At 42.3% G+C, this 21,367-nt stretch overlaps 2 protein-coding genes across 6 annotated transcripts; one reads left to right on the plus strand and one right to left on the minus strand.

Moving 5' to 3' along the window:
* The first annotated feature begins 328 nt into the window (after positions 1-328).
* Positions 329-13,395, plus strand: pabpn1 (poly(A) binding protein, nuclear 1). Of its 4 annotated transcripts, none has more exons than XM_040126689.1 (7): positions 329-831; positions 3,213-3,321; positions 4,302-4,369; positions 5,041-5,147; positions 5,706-5,793; positions 6,627-6,778; positions 12,716-13,395. In XM_040126689.1, the coding sequence occupies exons 1-7, from the start codon at positions 697-699 to the stop codon at positions 12,909-12,911; spliced, it is 855 nt and encodes a 284-aa protein (XP_039982623.1). In that variant the 5' UTR covers positions 329-696; the 3' UTR covers positions 12,912-13,395. The 4 variants fall into 4 exon arrangements, with proteins under 4 accessions (XP_039982623.1, XP_039982625.1, XP_039982624.1 ...); XM_040126691.1 differs by lacking the exon at positions 12,716-13,395 and adding an exon at positions 8,796-11,587 and having other exon boundaries at positions 335-831; XM_040126690.1 differs by lacking the exon at positions 12,716-13,395 and adding an exon at positions 11,598-11,765 and having other exon boundaries at positions 337-831.
* Positions 13,396-15,937: 2,542 nt separating this feature from the next.
* ngdn (neuroguidin, EIF4E binding protein) lies at positions 15,938-20,828 on the minus strand. 2 transcript variants are annotated; one of them, XM_040126329.1, is made up of 11 exons: positions 20,753-20,828; positions 20,414-20,473; positions 19,884-19,955; positions 19,237-19,323; positions 19,065-19,149; positions 18,318-18,370; positions 17,947-18,064; positions 17,584-17,758; positions 17,128-17,281; positions 16,524-16,587; positions 15,938-16,162 (listed from the first exon to the last, which is right to left on the minus strand). In XM_040126329.1, exons 1-11 carry the CDS (start codon positions 20,771-20,773, stop codon positions 16,143-16,145), a joined length of 909 nt encoding a protein of 302 aa, XP_039982263.1. In that variant the 5' UTR covers positions 20,774-20,828; the 3' UTR covers positions 15,938-16,142. The 2 variants fall into 2 exon arrangements, with proteins under 2 accessions (XP_039982263.1, XP_039982262.1); XM_040126328.1 differs by having other exon boundaries at positions 19,237-19,374.
* Positions 20,829-21,367: the final 539 nt, after the last annotated feature.

A 21,367-nucleotide genomic window follows, 5' to 3' on the forward strand; every position in this document is an offset into this window, starting at 1 on the left:
CGGTTTATGACATAATTAAACAAAAGTGTGACACTGGTTTAGATTTATCTAAACAATGTATGATTATGTGGGTAACACAGGTGTGGTCACACGGATTCTATGACAAGTGGACAAGTGAAATACGTGCTTGTTATAAATCTGATCAACGATTGGTTCTGCCACTTTGTTTAAGGCCGACAGGGTTTGATTGATAGAACCCTAATCCAATTAAAGGCACATATACGATGGTTGTGTGTCGCGGGGGGGCGGGACGTCCTTCTGGATCATCCAATAGGAAATCGGAAGACGCCAAAGAGATTTGTGACGAATCGTGTGCTGACGAATGGGATTGAGAGTTTAACGGCCGCAGTACGCTGTGGCTCCGCCCCCGGCTTCCATGTCTGGAGTGGAGGGACGGCGCTGCGTCCTCGCCTTTCCGTGTACACATTTTAGTAAATAAACCGGGAACCGGGACCAGTACCTGGAGGAAGCGGGTCTGACGGAAGTTCCTGATCATCGTAGTGTGCTGTTTGAGTACTGTCTGGAACTCCAGCTTGCACTTTATCCCCCATTTTAACTTTACTGAGCGGCGTTTTCCGCCGTTTTTTTTTTTCTCTCTGCCGCCCCGCGCACTCTAACGTTACCCCCCCGCGTGAGAGTCGGGGCCTGCAGCGTTGGTTTGGCCACGAGGAACGTCGGTACAGCCGGAACAGGGCGATGGCAGAGTTCGGTAACGGACTGGCGGAGGAATCCCTACTAGATTCGGACCCCGGACATCCTGAGCTGGAAGACCCGGGTGTCGGTGACGAAGAACCGGGGTTAGAAGAGGGAGAGGCCGCGATCGAAGACCCGGTAAGTGAAGGGCATTGTCTGAGCCGTGGGAGCCCACATGGAGACCTGGACGCGCTGTGGATAGATCATATCGGTTAGTGAAAAAAGGCAGACGGTTTGTTTTTTTTTCCCCCCACTAATCTGGAGTCACATGCCGTGTGCGTTACTGCTGTCGCTTGGTCGACATTAACCGCCATTGTGGTTCACGCAGTGCAGTAGAAATGGGTGGTGACATGCGTGGTGTCAGCAGCCATCTTGGCGCAACAGCGGTGCCAGTTTCTCTGCGCCAGGGAGCAGCTCGAGCCGCTGGGGGAAATCCTCGTCGCAAAAAATGCGAGGCGGAGAAGCAGGAGACCGTCAGGGGCGAGGGTAGGACAGGCCGCCGCCGTTAGCCGCCGCCGTGCGAGTCCACTTGCTTGAGAAGGCGACCATCTTACGGTAATGGCATGTTTTATTCCGTTTGCCGTCACCACAATGCAGCCCGCAGCCGTCTCTCAAGCGCCGGTGTGTGCTCGTGTAAATGACCCATTGGCAGCAGGCTGTCGTTAGCCCAACGATGCATCAAGTGCTGCAGCTTAAATGACCGGCGGACTGTCGGCCATTATCACCAGCTACGAGATGAAATGCGGCATTTGGACACGGAGCTGCAGTTGGCCTGCAAGCTACAGTCATTACCACGAGATACCGGGTTTCTGAAGGGCTTTCAAGTCAGCCGGTTCAAACAAAGCCGGGGTGGAGATGGCTCACACGCACCTGACTGCCTCTGTCGGTTATTTTGGACGAAGGCTGGTGTAGGGCATCAGCGGAACATGAGATCTGCCATGTCCTGTTTAGTGGTTGGTGGTGGAACAGGCAGGGCTGGTCGGCCTAATTTTAATTTTGAACTAATGGCGCTGCAGGTCCAGATGGATAGGAGGATGTACTAGTGCCTGTCGGGGAGACGACGCAGAAGTAGCGGGCTGCGGTATTTGAGGGGCAGGGTTTGCATTCTTCACTGTTTTGTTTGGGGGAGGGGGGGGTCAAAACATGCGACAAAAGCGGGAGCCACAGCGGGTCGGTGTCAGGTGGCTTAGCTCTCTCCGCGTCCGTGATGTGGACATGTAGCTGAAGCTTGTTGACATCTGATGCGTCAGGTTATCGGGCACATGGTGGTAACATCACGTGCTATATGTCATTGTGCAGATTTACTCCTTTTATTATATTGTGGTCTGTCGGTGTTTAGCCATTTCTACACAGAGCTTTCACTTCACAAACCGTCAGCAGAGATAGCAGCCCTGGATGGAGCTGGAGTGACTCCCACTGTGCTGCAGTGCACCATTGTCGGACAGGAGGGTCTGCTCCCATCTCTGTGCTCACCACAGGAATATTTAATTTGCTGGCAGCCATTGTGTGGGTTTCACTTTGTTTCCGACCTCATTGCCCCAAATACATTTCCAGTTGTGTTTCCAAAACGGCTGTAAATTGAATTTAAATTGTATTGGCGCTGCAACAAATAAACATTTTTACTGATTAATATACAGATTATTTTTAGCTATGTTTAGGGCCAATATAAAACATTAGCAAATGCCCATCCTCAGCTGCATGAGCCGCTCAAATTACTTAAATCTGACCAACAGTCCGAAATATTGGATTTATAATAGAAAAGAAGCACACATTTGCAATTATGTTATGAGTGTACTTTCACATGGTAAGCAACTTTTAAACAATGATTGCTATGTTGAAATTTGTAATAATTACTTTTGTTTGTCCTAATGTTTTACTTTGCATTTGGGTTCTGTGTAGTGTCATTAATGCTGTTTCTGAGCATTAGCTTTATACTCATTGAGAAGTGATGGGAAAGGGGAAAACTGAGTGAGCCATATTGATTTATCCATTTAATTGTATCCATTATGTTTTGAATACCGCTTTAGCATGTAATGGCCAAGGAGGAACTTTATTTCATGGCTTTAAGGCTAACTTTCAAGTTGTAGTAGGCAGCGACTGCCAAATTTAGGGTGGTGAAAAACACAGTGTAAAAATGTGTGGGATGAGAGGCAGCGTAATTTTAGTGAATGTGCAGGACATTTTTAGATGAAGTAGTCCCAGTGTTTGGATTTCTCAATTTGTGCAGAAATAACACACATGCTTGCATGTTTTTAGATTGAGGCCACGTTATGACAGGACCAGCACTCGCAGGTTCAGCTTCTTGCTGCTGTACCATCTTCACCACTGTGCAGATATCAGAAGGTTTTTTGGCACCTATTGTTATCGATTGCATTTTTGCAGTTAGATTTTTAGTTAGTCAGTACTTGTTACTGCAGGGAAACAGTCACATTGTATAATTGTGACACTTGTTAAATGCTAAATTAATGTTTCAGTGTGTTGTTTTGTAAGCTCTAATGGAATTTGTTTCTGTGTTGCAGGAGCTGGAGGCAATCAAAGCTCGGGTCAGAGAGATGGAGGAAGAGGCAGAGAAGCTGAAGGAGCTGCAGAACGAGGTGGAAAAACAGATGAATCTCAGCCCCCCACCAGGTGTGTTTGTGTTTTAGGGGTAGACCACCTCTTTCTCCCCATCTGTCCTCATTTCCTGTCTCTTTGCCATACCAGAATAACCTTAAAATAACCTGCTCTTCTGCTTTTGTGCATAAATCTAATCTCAAACAATAAAAGTAATTACTGCAATCACTTTCAAACAGTGATCCCAAACTAACTTTTCATTTTAAAATATAGACTCGGTTCTTAGTTTATTAGGTCCACCTAGGTAAAACTAATGCAGCCTAAAACAAAAGTAATAAATCCTCCCCCATGAATGCTATTATTCTTATTATTATTATTATCATTATTATCATTTAGCCTACCCTCGTTGATATAAATGGAGTGGACAAACTAATAGAAACACCTGTCAGTATAACACAATACACATCAACAGCACCACAAACTTCATCCTCCAAAATTATCATACAGTTGAATGAACACCTCCTAACCTGAAGCCTTCATGAAGGACGATTCATCAAAAAACCTATAAAAAATAAAAGGTCCTGTACCTAATGCTGAACCTAAAAACCAAGTTGTATATTGTAGGAAAGTTTACATTCAATTCAGACTATAATATTTAGCAAAATTTAAAATACTAGTGTTTATTAAGCTAAATGTTGGTTTGCCAAAAATACAAGATAGAGAGAATAAAGGTGAATGAAAGTAATTATGCAGTACTTAGGAAATAGTCTTAAAATATAATTTGTAATTAAACAGTTAATTTAACCCTAAACAAATTTCGAATTGTACAAAAGCCAGATACCTTCTCTCACCTCAACATCCAATGGGAAAAATGTTGCCTTCAGATCTGTGCTTGATGCACCACTCATCCAGTTCTGTAATTTGATAGACTTAGCATTTGTAGACACTTGGTTCACAACATGTAGTTTGAGAAAAAGCAGTTTCGAATATTCTGGGATTAACTTGATTATATTATTGCTCATGTAGATTTGTTTTCTCCTCTCCCCCCTGTGCAGTTGGCCCCGTCATCATGTCTATCGAGGAGAAGATGGAAGCAGATGGCAGATCTATTTATGTTGGGAATGTGAGTAACTGTCTCTTTGTTGTATTATACAGAGGCTATTTTGGCCACATTTTTATTTTTGCACCTTTTTAGATGACGTCAGAATTTTTCTCTCATTCTTCTTTGCAAAACCACTCAAGTTCTGTGAACTAACATGGTGACCGTGAGTGAAACGCAATCTTCAAGTCATGCAAAAAATGTTTAATTGGATTTAAGTCCTGGTCACTTCAGGACTTTGATATTGTTGTTTTGAAGTATTCGGAAAACTTTTCAAGATACTTTAAATACTCTTTACATGACAAACTTTATTACTTTTGTAGCTTTGCTATTATTTTTGGGTTGTTGTCTTGCTGGAAAATGAACCCCAAGTGCAGTGTTTGTGTTGTACCAAACACAGCGTGAAGCAAGCTAAATTTTGATCCCATTAGAATAAAGTCTCCCTCTTGCTTCTTTCCTGCATGCTCTCTGGCAAACATTGGCTACTCTGCCATAAAGCTATGAACTGGTGAAGCATCCGGCCGGCACTTGTTTTGTCTCCAGTCTCAGCCATGGGGTCCTGTTGCTTCATCAGAGTTGTCTTTTTAGCCCCTCCATATAGCTGTGTCTGTATAGTTTTTTTTGCTAATGTAAATACTGAAGTATCGGTGATGCAGCTGTCGTGATGTCTAACCATCATCCTTTTGTGTCTACAGGTGGACTACGGTGCCACGGCAGAAGAGCTTGAGGCTCATTTTCATGGCTGTGGTTCAGTAAACAGAGTCACCATCCTGTGTGACAAATACACCGGGCATCCTAAGGGGTAAAAACCACCATTATACCTTTTCCCTGTGTAGCAGATGAATGTGTGGATGATGGGTTATCATCATCTTATGTGGAAAATATACCACAGTCTCACTGTGGATGGACAGATCGTATTGAGCATCTATGCAAATGACGAGTCTTGGCACAGTTTCCCTCGAGCTGGAAGGTTGAATGTGATGGCTTTTGTTAAAAGAAGCTGGGACTCAACAGTAAAGGTTGCCAGATATGGACCACTGTTAAAAATGTTGAGAGTTTTGGTTGCATGTCTTGGCAACCTTTTTATCTGTGCTTTTAAAAAGAAAAAGGTGGCATCCGCTGCCGTCAGCGTAGAATCCTCTGTATTGTGGGTATGTAGAAATACACATTCACTTCCACCAGAAACAGCCACAACCTTTTACAAAGTCGTTTGTTCACCTGTAGGAGAATAGATTTCCTTTACCAATCAGTTCTCCTATGCTTCATAGCCATTATGGCATTAAACAGAGGATTTGTTATCATCATACGTCATTGGTATGTCTGTAATAAACCAAGAGTGATTCTGTTTTTGTTTTTTCAGGTTTGCCTATATTGAGTTTGCAGACAAAGAATCTGTTAGGACAGCCATGGCTTTGGACGAGTCCCTTTTCAGAGGAAGGCAGATAAAGGTAAGAGATGTTCACATTTCAGCTCTTTAATTTTTTCCCTTTTAAAAAAAAATTTTTTTTTTACAGAGTACAACTGAAAGGTTCATACTGAGATCTCAGCAGTCGTTGGTCAGAACAAAAAGAAGTGACACCATTGTGAGAGGAAATGAAAAGGGCAATGTGACTGTTTCTGACTGGTTCTTCATCATTGTGAATTGTCTAAGTCAGAATACTTGGTGCATTTACAAAATGAACTGAATGGAATAGAAGTAATCTTCATTTTTTGGGAGTACCACAACAAAACAGTTGGAGAATCGGCACTGTTGGCTACATGTAGCTGCTGGTGAGGTTTGGAGCCACGGCACAGAAACAACTTTGATCACTGCCAGTTCTGGGTTGGTTTGGGGGGTTTGTCCTGATGGGCTGAGTGGGTCGTGTCATACCGTGTCATTTGTGCTCATAGAAATATTTTTACGAAGTCTTACATTCATTCGTGTTGCTTGACCCAAGAACAGTTTCCATTTCGGCCAGGCTCTACAGCAGCTCCTTCTACTGGTTATTTCTTCTGTGATTAAAGTTTTCTAATACTGATACTGGCAGATGTCTAGTTCGGTTTGAATGAGGAGGTTGTATATGCTTTTGTCACTGTGGTACGATTGAAACCACTCACAGAAAATCAACTATAGAAAACGTAATATATATTTCCAAACTGAAAGACAAATTTTGGAATGACATTTATTTCATTTCTCACTTAAATTATTAGGCGTTTAAACATTTTTCTTTGAATCTGAAAATACAAAACTATGGATTTTGTAGTTTCTGTAACTGCCCACTGTTCGATCCTTGCTCCCCAGGTGGGCGCTAAGAGAACAAACAGACCAGGTATCAGCACCACAGACCGCGGCTTTCCACGGGCTCGCTTCCGATCACGGGGAGGAAGCTTCTCATCGCGTGCACGCTACTACAGTGGCTACACACCACCCAGAGGCAGAGGACGGGCCTTCAGGTGAGCTGACGCCGAGATGCCCCTCACCTATCACACCTGGGACAACACTGCACCTGCATGCACTGTTGGCAAAGAACGAAAGGGATGACAGGACAAACGGGACAGACCACCATGACCAGAGTTAGAGCTATTAGATTTACATAGAAATGCAACTCTGACTATTATTTAGGTTTTTGTTGTACAGAACGGGGATGCAGCTACGGCGCAAACAAGAATTGGACAGATGATAAAGTTTCCCACAGCAGATTAGAGTGTAGTATAGTAAAGATTAACACTCTCCTCCTTGTTTTTACCACAGAAAGAGCAGGACAAGGAAGCAGATTAATGATCATCAACATTTGATATATTTGATAGGGAAATGAGCGATGGGGTTCATATATCGGAAACGCGACAGCTTTACTTAAATGTTAACTCTTTAAGACCTCTCTAAAACACCAGGCTGTCCCTTTGGAGAAAACAGTGGTACATGTACTGCATGCTGCTGGTAATTAAGCCACAGAAAACAAGCCTGTGTGGGATGTTTTTGAGTAGTTAGAATAAGGTTGATTTTTAGCCAAAATGTTTGAGAATGCTCTGAAAGTTACCTAGTGGGTAACGTGTAAAGAGTTTTCTTTTTGACTCTAGACCTATTTGGACTGAATAGTAGGTGCAAGAAAGGGCTATTTAAATGTGGTCACATTGAAAGGACTGGATAGGCTTAACAAGAAAAAACTTGAATGGAGACGAGGAGAAAAAAATTCTCCTTCATGAGTAAGTAGTGTAGCGAAGGAAAGTACAGAAGTGCCAGAGAAGCAGTCTGAGCTTTGCCAAAGGAGAGGAGGTAAACATCTACACATCTTACTTAAAATCAGAAATTTTGTTTGTAACGTCTAAATATTAAAGCTAATTCCCATCCTCGAGTGATGAGTATAAACAATGATTTGTTAGAATTTAAATCACATTTTATCATTACACGTAGTCCAGTATTGGTTGTAATTGAGTACTGTGGATTCCGCATCATGGAATAACTTGGATAGTTATCCTTGGATAGCATGACGGGGATTTTTTCCAGGGAGACATTAATACAGGGAGTATTAAAGCCTGTAATAGAAACTCAGGTACAGGAATATGCCATGTTGCCAGGTTAGAAACTACATCACATTGTGGAACTGAGGACCTCATTGCATGCCACATAACATAAAACCATTTCATCGGAGGCAAACAGACTCAGTGCACATCATTCTGTTCATCCCAGCCCTGTAATGCAGTCTGTAAGTCTGAGCTGTGTTTGAATTGGGGCCCATTCAGGCTCCAGCAAAGCAGCAACAGAATGGTGCTGATCTAAAGCTGCACTTGCTGTGTTTCATGTCTTTTGCAAAGACTGGGGGGCTGTTTTTAATTGCACCACGTAGAGTAGAGTGCGTACCATTTTACATAACTGAGAGGTTTAGGCTGTGTGTGACCTTTTGACATTAATTGACTCTGCTGCAGCACTGATGCTCCAGCATGTTCAAAACCTGTTGCAGGTGGAAAACATGATGTAGCTGCTGGTGTTTTTATTTTTTTCTTTACCTGTTAAACCCTCAGTATGGCCTGCCATTACTGTGATCCATACTGAACCACAGAAATGGCCTGACGTTGGTCAGAGTGTTGTGCACTGGGATTCTGGAAGCATTCTACATACAGTTGTTGAAATGAGACAGGAGCTCTCATTTTGATGGGCTTTACTTCAGAGCTCTGCTATGGGCCCTGTTTCTACTGCAGGGCCACGTGGGGTTTGCCAATACAAACTTGAAGTGTTTACAGCATGAAATTAAATCACTTTGCAGTTAACTTTAAACCAGACATGCACAGTTTTCTATAGATGAGATGATGCAAAAATAATGAGAGGTTTTGGGCTTAATGAACAACATCACCTACTTACCCTTTATGTAAATGGATTGTAGGCAGTGAGAAATCAAAGCTATCAGTAATCTCACTCCACATAAGCCCCATGGTGGAGTTCTGTCTGTGGAGCCAACTTGTTTTTTCTGTTCAGACTGAGAAAGGAGGTGTGGTGCCAGACACGTTGATCAGCACGCCAGCTTCCTCACACTTGCACCGAGATGTGACACTGAGAGATTCTGATTTGATCGTCATCTGGATCCTTCAGGCCTTGGCTCTTGTTTAATACTTTAATGTTCAACAAAGAACATTTTCAGGAGAAGAATGCTGCAACAGTTATTTTGGAAATAGTCTAAAAACCATCATGCAGCGGTCTTTATTTCATTAATAAACAGTTTGCCAAGTTGCTCTGATAAGCCCCCGTTTAGTCAGTTTTATCTGGTGTTTTTCGTCATTTGTGCCCTTACTCTTGACTGGAGTAATTGTGCAGTGAAGTCGCAGTTCAGCAAGTATGCCTTTAAACAACCACAGGGAAGGGTTACATCTCTGTTCATTCCTTTGTGTGGGAAAGTGTCTGAAGCTCAAGGTCAGAATCTCTCTAATCGCTCTGTGTACTCCCTCACATACCAAGAAACCCTAACCCTGCCAGTTCACTCACTGGGATCTGGACCGAGCTGCAGGACAAGGCACAAAGACGATTTAATATTAAATCAAGTCTCCAGGAGCAGAAAGTACTCATACTAATGGACAGTTTACTTGCTGAAAGACTTATTAAACCATAGGTATTATTGGCATTTGAGTTTGAGAAGCTTGGTAGTTTGTATGCTCATGTAAGACATATTGTGCTTGCTGAACTTAAGTTCTGTCTGTCTGATTTGCAGTTAAATGATAATGAAAGTAAGATTTGACACCCCACCCTGCAGAACAGCAAAAAAAGTACATTAACCTCAAAAATGTGCGCTAAAAACGCACAAATCATCCGTTATAAAGGTTTTGAATACCGCATGTTGTTTACACAGTGGCATCAGTCAAATTGAACCTGGCAGTTCCAGGATCCTGAACTTATTTTTGTTGTTGCCATTAGTAATTGGACGGTAACGATTGTACTCCTAATGAAAACCGCCCTCTAGGGTATTACTGATAACTACATAGTGTATCTTCCCACTCTCTAACAACACTGGTTAATACACAATCATCAGCCACAGAGAATAGCATGCAGAGAAGCATAGTCCTTCACTTGAACTGGCCTTGATCATTTGCAGAGGAGAGCTGTCTGGTTGTTACATCAGGAACATTGAAGACTGAGCTGCACTTGAACAGAATCAGGCCCTGATCTGAACCTAATAACACTTCTCACTGGTGCCTTGTCCTGTTGTGGGAACACATCCATAGTGAGCAAAAACAGTCTGTTCAAAATCTTTGCATTGACCTGTTGTGAGCTTGGGAGGATTTCCATGCTTGGCTCTGATTCTGCACTCACAGTCCAAGTGATATGTTTGATTAAAGTATCAGAGTGTTGATTGGCTTTGTTTTGTAAGATGTTAACAGTGTTTTCTGTGCAGGCTAAAGGAGAGCCTCATCTGCCAGAGTTTGATAGGACTACACAGAAAATAGTGGTATTTGTCTAGCACCTCAGATCCTTGCAGCCTCTCTTACGAAACCGGCCTCTGGCTGCAGAAAATCTGTTCTCTGCTTTCACATCCATTGACATCGTTGTTGATCTTCCCAAGTTGGCACGGTGAAAAGGAAAGATTTTAATGTGAGCCACAAGACGCACAGACTGTGCTTGTGATGTGGAAGAAGCCTTTTTGTTTTTCCTGTGCATTTGTGGAGTGTGTGTCTTTGCATGTACATTACCCTACACATACACACACACTCCTACTCAGATTTACCTTTACAGCGTTCACTCCCAGAAACGAGGGTTCATTACTGCAGCCTGACCTCAGCATCTAGCCTGCCGGCCACTGGTTTCAGTCCCAGTGTGACCTGTTTGTTTACCACTGGATGGTGTGTGTGGGCTTGTTTTACTGTGTTCATGGGGGCCGAAAGCCGGGAGCGCACTATACTTGTGAGGTGCAACAGCTTTGTGGGGACCAAAATGCTGGACCCCACAAGTTTAAATGGCTGTTTGAGGGTTAGGACTTGGTGTTAAGGCTCAGGTTTAGGTTAGGGTTAGGGGCGAGGGAATGCATTATGTTAATGACGGATGTCAATGACAAATCCCAATGAATATAGTAAGGTGTGTGTGTGTGTGTGTGTGTGTGTGTGTGTGTGTGTGTGTGTGTGAGAGAGAGATTGAGAGAGACACACGAGGATTTGTGGAAGGTGTGCTGCTGCCTGGCTTGTGGATCTGTTTCAGGTGGTATTTGAGAGTATAAAATGGTGCATTTGTGAGTCCTGTTGCCCACCTTGTCTGTGTGTGTGTGTGCATGGCGTCCTGCTGGGGTTTATGTGTGGTGCTGTTTGTCCTCACGGTGTTTCCCCACAGTGACCCCAGAGGCGGCTCTCGCACAGAGAGACTCAGAGAGAGAGAAAGAGGGAGAGAGAGGGCCTTTGCTGTCCCCTCACCCCCCACACTAATCATTTTCTCCTCATATCTGGAAACCAAATACTTTTCCTCTCTTCACATAGCTGCTGTCAGCGCTGTAGTCTATTCTTCCACATTGATTAGTTGTAACACAATGAAGGCACAATACCTTTAAGATGGTATGTCTCCAGAGATTTCCGAACACTGTCCTAAACAGTTATTCATTTTGACACCTATCAGTATATTCTGTCCCTTTCAGTTTACCCGTAGGAGATTTCAGCAGACCCCAGTCTCACTCACACACACACATCTTTTATATTATCTTATATTATATTATATATTATTATATTATATTACACCAGGAAATTGGTGTCATCTTCTTAAGCCAACCAGAAAAAAACTCACCCTCTTTTTCTCTCTCTTTTCCAGGGGCCGAGGGCGAACAACATCGTGGTATTCCCCTTACTAAACACCCCCTCCCTCCCAACACTCCCTTACTATCGATCCTCTCTCCCTCTGTGTTCCCATTTAGAAAAACAAAAAAAAAACAACAAAAAAAACCCAAACACAAAAAATACACACACACACACACACACACACACACACACACACACACACACACACATACACACATATAGAGGAAAAAAAAAAGTCCCTCCCTTCCCCAACAATAACAGAAGAGAACCCCAGAAGAGAGAAAAAAAGACAAAAAGGAAACCCTGTGGTGGACAGAGACTGACTGCCGCAGTGTGCGATTGTGTGTGAGCGTGCGTGTGCCGAGGTTGATGCGGTCAGCCCTGGTAAGGTATCAGTTGGCCACTGGGGGAGAACACGGTGGCAAATTTCTTTATTGGTTTTTGTTGGTTATTGGGGGGGAGGGGGATGATGGTATCTCAGGCTGCAGATGTGTCTCCTTTGGTCTGGCTGTGACCACCTGCTTTCACACCATCACCAACACAGCCCACCCACTCACCCTCCACCACCACCAAAACAAAAATGTTGTTTGGGGGGGGGGGGCAACAAGCGGATAGTGTTGATTTTAGTTTTTAATGTACGGTACATGTGTGAAACTTCCACCAGCCAGAATGTTGTGTTTTAAGTATGTGGTTTGGAGTATATCATTACCCCCCACCCCCCCTCCCCCCTCTGTGCCGTTCTCTGCCCCTCTTAACCCTACCCTCACCCCTACCCTCCCTATATTTTATAACACCCCGCCCCCGGCTCATCACACCATGGATTGTGTTTATCTCTGGACGTTGATGGACCTTCAGTGTTCAATGGGGTTGTACACGCTTTTTTTTTAATTTTATTATTTTTTTTTTTTCTCCTCTCTTCTTCCTTCCCCTCATGGATGGGGTCCATCAACCCTCCTCCCCAGCTCAGGCATGGCCAAAGCTCATTTTATTTTTTTGACAGGCATCAGTGTTTTTATTTCGTGCAACCCCACCCCCCCACCCCCTTTCCCTCCCTCTGTGCTCCTTGTTCTCCCACCCCCACCCCCACCCCCCTCCTCTCTCTGTATATTAGACCACTTCTTGTCGTTTCAGGTTTCAGGACCAGTGGAGGCTGACGACCCCTCCCCAGGTGGCGCCGGCCCCCCCCACTGTCTCTGCGGCGTCTCTCTCTCTCTCTGCTCCCGCTATGCACACTCACCCCATCCTGTCTGTGTGGGGGGGTGGGGGAGGGGGGCAGGGTGACCACAGGCCCGCGGCGGGTGGCATTTACTACAACAGCAAACGCTGATGATGCTTTTAGTCCTTTACACACACACACACACACACACACACACACACACACACACACACACACACACACACACACCTGTTTAACAGACACCACAGCACACTGCAGTACAGATGGCCTGTAACAGGCAGCCAACCCTACACATGATTTCTATCCAGAGAGCTGAAGCCAACACAGCCGAGTGGCAGAGAGAGTGAGAAGGGCAGGACCAGAGAAAAGGGTGTACAGTGCGGACCTTGTAGCGCCCCCTTTCTCTGACTTGACGCAGTGCAGTCACGGCTTGTCTGAGGAAGGCTAATGAGCTAATAGCATTGATTATTAATTTAATAAATGGAGTGGGCCAGATCTGTTGTTTTAGGATGGGGAAAGTAGGGTGGGGTTTGTGTGGAGACTTTCTTTTGTTTTCTTTCTTTTTTCTTTTTGAAAAGGGGGAGTGGGTTTCAACAAATGTTTTGCTTTTTTTAATTTTTATTTTTAACCCATGAGTCTGTAATTAGGAAAAAAAAAATAAAGACATTGTGTAAGAATGAGACTGTGTCTATGTGTTTTTTTGTCCTGAAAAGTAATTCTGCACCTGATGTTAGATTGTTATTTAAGGCCGTGATCCTCCTGGTCTGCTTTAGTTTAATAGCATCTGAATGTAATTTCAGTGGTTGGGCTGAATCATTTCACAATGAATCATTTTCATAAAATATTTATAATGGAATTTCTCTCTCTCTCTCTCTTTATATATATTTATATATATATATATATATATATATATAAATATATATACACGCACATATAGAGGACCTGAGCTTGAGGAATCCCCTCCTCCATGGGAGGGATTTTTTTTTTTTTTTTTTAATGTATGTATATATATTTATGTATATGTATGTATGTGTATATATACATACATATACAATTACACATACACACACACACAGTGGGGTCCAACAGTCTGAGACCACATTGAAAATCTGATGTTTTCACATAAACCTGGATTTGAGTTTATGAACTTCTTTTGCTTCTGAACCTGGATTCAGAAACATTTAAAGAAGTTATCTAAAATGAAGAAAAAATATTTAAGATTCAGCTCTATTTCTAGGTCAGCAATCAAATTTAAGAATTTGGGACATCAACCAACTCCTTTATACAAAAGGTCAGATTTCTTTGAGTTTTATCCGTTCCACTGAAGCATGCATTCAGACGACACTCAGATGGATTTCATCTACTCATCAGAGGCTCGTTCAAGTAACTCAACTTGCAGCCAGTGTTCACCTGTTAGAAATAAGGCTGTGTCACAAGTTTCTAGCAGATCACTGCTTACTAAGTAGCATTGTGATGGTGGGAAAATGGAATCAGAACTAAGTGAAGATATCGGAAGTCAAATTGTTATTATAAGCAAAGAGGTGCTTCTCAGCGTCAAATCCTGGCTAGACTAAAGGTTTCTAAGGGGGAAGTGCATGGAACTCTAAAAACTCTTTCCAGAAACTGGATCAGCTGTATCCAAAGCACAATCAGGCAGACCAAAACTGACCACGCCATCAGAAGATCAATACATCAAGCTTAGTTCCTGGAGAGACTTCATCACAAATACAGAATTTGGTAAATAAAGAACGCAACACTCAGGAAAAGTACTGTCAAAAGAAGGCTGTCTTGCAGTGGTCTCAGAGGACGAGTAGCGGTTACTAAACCACTTTTCAGGAGGGGAAACAAGGCCAAACGCTTGGGGTGGGCTAACTGATATCAGCATTTCACTGGAAAAAAGTCCTGTTTACTGATGAATCCAAGTCTTGGATTTGTGGCAGTAACAGAAGGGTGTATGTAAGGAGACGAACAGGAGAGAGGATGAAACCACGGTGGATCACACGGACAGTGAAACATGTTGGTGGGAATGTTCAGGTCTGGGGGTGTTTAGCCTACCCTGGAGTTAGACACATGCACTGAAACGACTACACCCAGACCAAGGAGATGTACTGCTGCTTTTTTCACAGAAATGCTAAACCCTCTGGATTACATCTTCGTGGAGAAGGATTCATACTGCAGGATAGTGACCCTAAATACACCTCAAAGCTTTGCAACAATGACTTGAAGACCAAGGAGTCCTGACTGTCACAGACTTTCCTCCACAGTCACTTGACCTTAACCCCACTGAACGTTTTTGGAGGAACTTGAAGACTGAGACATGACAAGAAGCTCTTTGGAGCATTATCAGATCGTGCTGGGAGACCATGGGTCATCTTATATATTTGAGCATTTATTGAACTTTTCACCAAACGGTCATGACAAAACATTGATATAATAAAAGGGTGAGGAAAAAAATAATCCCTGGAGCAGTGGCGGTGTCAGTGCTGGTACTGTCTTTGGGCTGGCATACCAGGATCGGATCAGATGAAGCAAATCCTACTGCCCTGGAACCCAAACTAAGGTTAAACCTTAGTTTTTTAATATTTAGACACAGGATATGTTTCTATGAGGCGTAGTTTCAGTTCAGTAGATAGTGATGGTGTAATATGGGTTTTTCACAGCAGACATTTTGAACAAGTTCCCGCTGGCTGTGCTGCTCAGGTGTTCCAGTAAGCTATGTGAGCCATGTACAATAGCAGGACCCTCAGACCCAAACAGCTACATAAAATTTAGCCACCGGTTTTATTTACACCATTGCTTTTTCTGCTACCACATGTGTAACATTAGTTTGCCTTGGGATCAGCTGGCTGGTGTGCATGCAGCATCAGGTGATTAGGACTCACATTTGGCAGCTCCTCACACTGTGTAGATCAAACTGGACTGAATGTTTCTTTGCAGACACTGCCCTTAAATGTTTAAATGCCAGATGATGTCTGCTGCATATTTCCTCATTGGCACGATGACAGCTCTTCTAGCAGCAGTAACTCAGAGCCGTAAGAATAAAAAAAATGAAAGTAAATCTTGACACTCACTAACACCTCCAGTGCTTTCGTCCCAAGGATAGTCTGTGTGTTACCTCTGATAAGGGGGTAAGGTCACTGCCCTCAAATGGAGGAAAAAAGAACATGACTTAAGAATACAAGAGTCTTCAGTAAATGTTTATTCAACAAAGGCAACCACTGTATGTAAAAGCGTCTGGGAATTTATTTTTAATACATCTGACTCAGTGATGGTACAGTCCTGTAAGCAGTGTAGTATGAACTAAAACAATGATGGCTTCTTGTAAGAAATCTACTTCACATCATAAGTTGCTCTTTCATCACTGGACACCACCTTTCAAGTCTATCTGTGCTTCTTGAAAGCTACAAAGAAGAGAAATCAGTTATTATTATGATGAAACAGGATTCAAATGCAAATAAAAGCACTGATTCCTTGCTGCTTTTCATCTGAATAAGCTTTTGAAATATGAAAACTAATGACTGTTGAAGACTTGAATTAGATATTTTATGAACATTTAGTTTTAAAAGAAAAAAAAAGTTTTACACCAACTACATAGGTGTGGTGCAGCAAATGCTAGTAAAGTGGTACTAAATTCAGACTCTACACAGCTAGTGCTGAAGCAGAAGCAGTAACAGAGTTAAAAAGTAAGGGCTTAAGTTATTTGACCCTAATTTTTGTCTCTTTAGAAGAATTTGCACTATCTGGTATATTTAATATCTTTACCTTTTCTCTTGGTTTTCTTCTTCATGAGTTTCTTCTTTTTCTTTGGATAAGTGTTCTCGCCATCCTGCACCAAGAAAGACAAAGCAGCCCTATAAAGAATGTCATCTAAATAAAAACAAGGCACAGTGGTCCCATTCATCTTGGATGAAGATGAGCCGGTTAGCAACTTCTATTTGTGGCCTCTTCTGTTGTCCAGCACAAAATCTAAACGCAGCACATTAAGTAGATTAAATTGAATGAAGCAGTGGTGCAGACTATCAGCAAGAGGCTGGCCACTCATTACTCCAACTCATTAGTGCTTTTTATGACACTAGGGAGCGTGACTGTATGCTAAACTTGTGTAGGCATAAAGTCAGAGTGCTGTCAACACAGCAAGTGCCCAGATGTATGAGCAACAGGAGCGTTGTCTCCAACATTAACTGTGTGCTAATAGTAAGTGTCCTGTTATGTTCAGAATAGATTCATGTATCAAATAAAGTCAGGTCAGCTGGTCTGCTGCTTGATACAAGTCTGGAGTTTACACTCTACCAGAACAAACAATGTCTGGACTAAATTTAAGATTTTGTCCTCATCAACAGGCTTTGATGTCCCTGTCAGAGCTCACCTGTCCCCCCTCGCCACCTGTCAGCGCTGTGATGTCACCGAAGTGTGTGATACCGCTCAGCTGGCCGGACATGGCCATTGTGCCTCTCTTCCTGGCGTTCTTCTGACGCTTTGGTAGGTTGAGTCGCACCATCATCGACTCCTCATAATTTTTCCTGTGAAGAAGAAGAAGAGATGAAAATAATTGTTCACCAGCAACGTTTAGAAATCGAAACGTGTCAAACAAAGAAAACTTGCATTATGTTGACACGTTTTCTATAAAAATATCCTATACACAATGTGCAAGACTTCCTCATAAGATATTCACAGTTACAAAAGTAAAGGATATTAAACATACAGCCGTTAAACAACAGACATTTTTGTCCCGTCTCTCACCTATTCAACCCTCAGCCATCATATACATTATATCCGACCTGTTCAAAGAAAATATAAGCCGCATACAAAGAAAATGACCAACCTGTGTGTCTCCTCGCGGCTCTGCCGTTCGCTCTGGAAGTCTCGTCTCTCCCTGATCTCCTCGGGGGCGTCGCTGTACTGCTGTCTCAGCTCTTGGATCACAGAGCTTCTCAGAGCTGCTCGCTGCTGATGCGCCGCCTGAGCCTTCTTCCTGTCGGCCTCGGTCATGTCACCGTCTGCATGAAAAAAAACGATATGGCTCTTATAAACCTCACTTTTAAATAAGGAGAAAGTATTTTGCAGCATGGCTAAATATTAACTTTCACAGAAATACTCTACCAATGATGGAAAATTTACCCTCTTTAATCTATTAACAAACGGAAGCAAAGAACAAAAAGCTGTTTAAAAAGACAGACGACGTTACCATAATGCACTGGGGCAATCTTTGGCGGTACATATTTCTTGCCACTAGAGTGGGCTGCTCTCTTCTCTGAGGCTGCATTTCTCTCATCCTCATCCTCAGACTCCTCAGATTCATTCAGCTGGTTGGTTGATTAAGCATAGAGAGAAAATAAATTAGACTGTGACAAAAAATGTCTGTTTTACTTACAAACTATATTAATGTTTAAGTAACAAAGTCAGTCGTAGTCTGATAACAAAATGTCTTTGAACAATAATCATGTATAGGAAACAAGCAACGTAATTTTGAAGATTTTTCACAACAGTATATTCAGTCGAAACAGATGATTAATGATATGAACTATGATTAAAATGACCACAGTGTTGAGGACTTACTTTGCTGATGAGATTCTCAGGATTAGGACGTAGCTGCAGCGGGTCATTTTCAGCTAAATTCAACAAAAGCATGAGACGTTGCTGTTAAGAAGCCTTGCACCTGAGAGTTCAGTGTTTTCATGTGTGTAACTTGACCTGTTGGACTAGATGGCAACAGGTTGCTCAGCTGACAGAGCCAGTGGGAGGTGAACTGACCCACAACCTGACACATCTCAGTCCTCATTGTAACTGGGCATGAACATATATTTACTGTCATATTGTTTATCTCTAAGTGTGAGAATTTGTTGTAGTTGTGGAGTCTTATGGGTTAATGCTGTACTACAAACATATAGAGGTTTTTTCTTAGTTCATGGTTTGTCTGCCCGCTTCATTCTCATTCATTTTCAGATTAATCAGATCCGCGTATCTGTGGCTGTAGTGACCAAGTTTTGTGCTGTGGACAGAGTTTTATAGGACTTTCAGTGTAACTCACTTAATTTGTATTATTTTTATATTACAGTTAGTTATAATGGTATTTCTGTTAATTCTAGAAACCACATACACACCCAGTGTAAGCCTTCCAAAGTAAAAAAGAAAAGAGCAACTGATTCAGCACAGAGAGTAAAAACTCCACAGGCAGTAATAACAACTGTTACGTAAAGAAGCTGGTGAAACATGGAAGGTAGCTATCATCACTTTCATCGAGACAAGTTTAAAAATCAGATCATTGGTGGGTGCATTCATCACAGACAACATCACATAACTTACCTAGACTGCCAGTAACTGCCGTACGCACCAGTTTATCAATTTGGTACTTCAGTTTGTGGTCCAGGGGTCGCATCTTCTCCAAGACCTTAAAAAAAATAAATAAAAGGGGGGGATCAAACCCTGCATCAGCTGGACAGATGAAAATGAACTGTTCCATCATTACAAACTTCACCGTTCTGATTGTGACCACTCTGTTCAAGGCTTCACTGTCTTTTATTTTGCCTCCTTCGCTCTTGATGTTGATCAGGTGAGTGAGGTCCTGAAGGTAGAAGAGCAGCAGGTGATAGCGAAGGTCCAAAAAAGACAAACCCTGCAGAGGCAGGATGGATAGTCTCAGAGCGGGCAGCAGAGTGTCTATCTCACAAATTTAACAGCTTGATTCATTTGAAATCAACAGTTACACATGCCTTCATAAACTCTTTCAAGTAACCTATTCTGCTGTGATAATCCAAACTCAATAAAAAAAAAAACATGAAAAGTCTGGACCACATGGCCACAGCTCAAATTAGACAGAGACAAGAGACAAACACATAGTACATCTCCATATACAGTATCGGTCCTGTCTGTCCCCTGTACAGAAAGACGAGACAAGGATCAGTTTAATGTGAGCATTATGATACAAGACAGGGCTAGCAGATTAAGTGACAATGAATGGACTGCCGTAAACTCACTTTGGTGGAGCAAAATCTCGAACACATTTGAAATTAATCAATTTAAGCAAACCACTAGACATGTAGGGAACCTGGGGCCTCTGGCCTGTATAATCCATTGTTTCTATCCAAAATATTTAATAACAGATCTGATGAAGTCCGTGCTCACTTGTGATGTCTTAAATGTCCCATCTTTGACTTTAGTTAACAGCTCATGGACATGACCCGTGACTGAGGCCACCTAAAGAGAAAAGAGACAGAGTTTCAGCTGTAGACTTACATCTGCACGTCATCTGTCAGCTACAAAGACTCACATCTACAGCTCATCTGTCGGATACAAAAGACTCATACCTATACCTCCTTTGTCGACTACAAATAGTCACACCTACAGCTCATCTGTCAGCTACTAAAACTCAGCTGCAAAGAGACGTCCTGCAGTCATGATGAACCCCGACCAAGATAAACGACAGGAGGGTTTTTTTTTTTTTACTGTTCTGAGAACAGTTGAAAGATACAAAGTACTACGATGGTATATAATCCCAGACCAGGACTAGTATGCCCAGTAATAATGCAGTATTATTTAGTTGCTGACAATATAAAACCTGAGTATTTTTATAATGTGTTTGCATAGTTTCTTTGGACTTTTAATTAGTCAGTAATAATCGCAATAAACAGGAGAGTGTCGTGTTATTGTCGTACCTGGTTTGTGAGATTATTTAGCAGCTGGACAGCTCTGGGCAAATCACTTTCACTTAAATCCTGTCAGACAGTTAAAGCACAATCAGAAACACAGAGATACAGATACAGATGCAGACACAAAGATACAGCAAAAATACCGTTTCCAGGGTAGCAAAAGAACTAAGTTAGCTGGTGGCTAGCTGGTTAGCTTCGTCTTCAAAAACAAAACTACTGTAGTCAACCCGCGAAAGCTGGTTTCAGAATACACACTAAATCGTCAGAGCGACCACTGGTGTTAACGTAAATTAAATAAATGAATAAATGTCTTTATTCTCCAGTAGCTGACTGCGCTCTACTCACGTTGTCTACAAGAGCAGCCATTTTAAATTCAAACTGATCTACGGAAGCCGGAGAGAGTCGGTTGAGGCGTTATTATGTTATCGCCCGTAACGGAAAGATTTAAAATAAAATGTCAAATCAAAATGTTAAAAAATCAGTTGCTTTATTTGCTGCGGAAAGCTGGTGACTTTCCTGGGCGTCCCTGAATTTAATTTAAAAAATATAAATTGTCAACTGCCGGGAAATCATAAATAATCTGAAAAATAAAATTGTGATAAATAATCTGTTGCTTTCCGTCTTTCTTTCCTTTCTGGGTGTTTTTCTTTTGTCTAAATTATGTTTGTGAGTGAGAAAGAGGGAGCGCGACAGAGGAAGTGATGAAGTGATCATCATCTTCAGAGGAGGAGTACCTGCCTCTGAATTTCAATCTGACTCTCAGACCATTTCTCGTTACAGGAGCCTGAAGAAGAGTCATGGTGAGTCGCATCAGAACTTTAACATGCAGCTGTTACATGTTAAACAAATGGAAATCTGCAAATTTAAGCATGCAGGTGCTCTGACGACTCTTGCAATTACAATGCAACCTGTCTAACTGAAATTTACTATTTAACTTCTGCTGTATTCATTACAGGAAAG

Source organism: Xiphias gladius, chromosome 5 (genome assembly GCF_016859285.1).
Source record: "Xiphias gladius isolate SHS-SW01 ecotype Sanya breed wild chromosome 5, ASM1685928v1, whole genome shotgun sequence".
NCBI classification, from domain to species: domain Eukaryota; kingdom Metazoa; phylum Chordata; class Actinopteri; order Istiophoriformes; family Xiphiidae; genus Xiphias; species Xiphias gladius.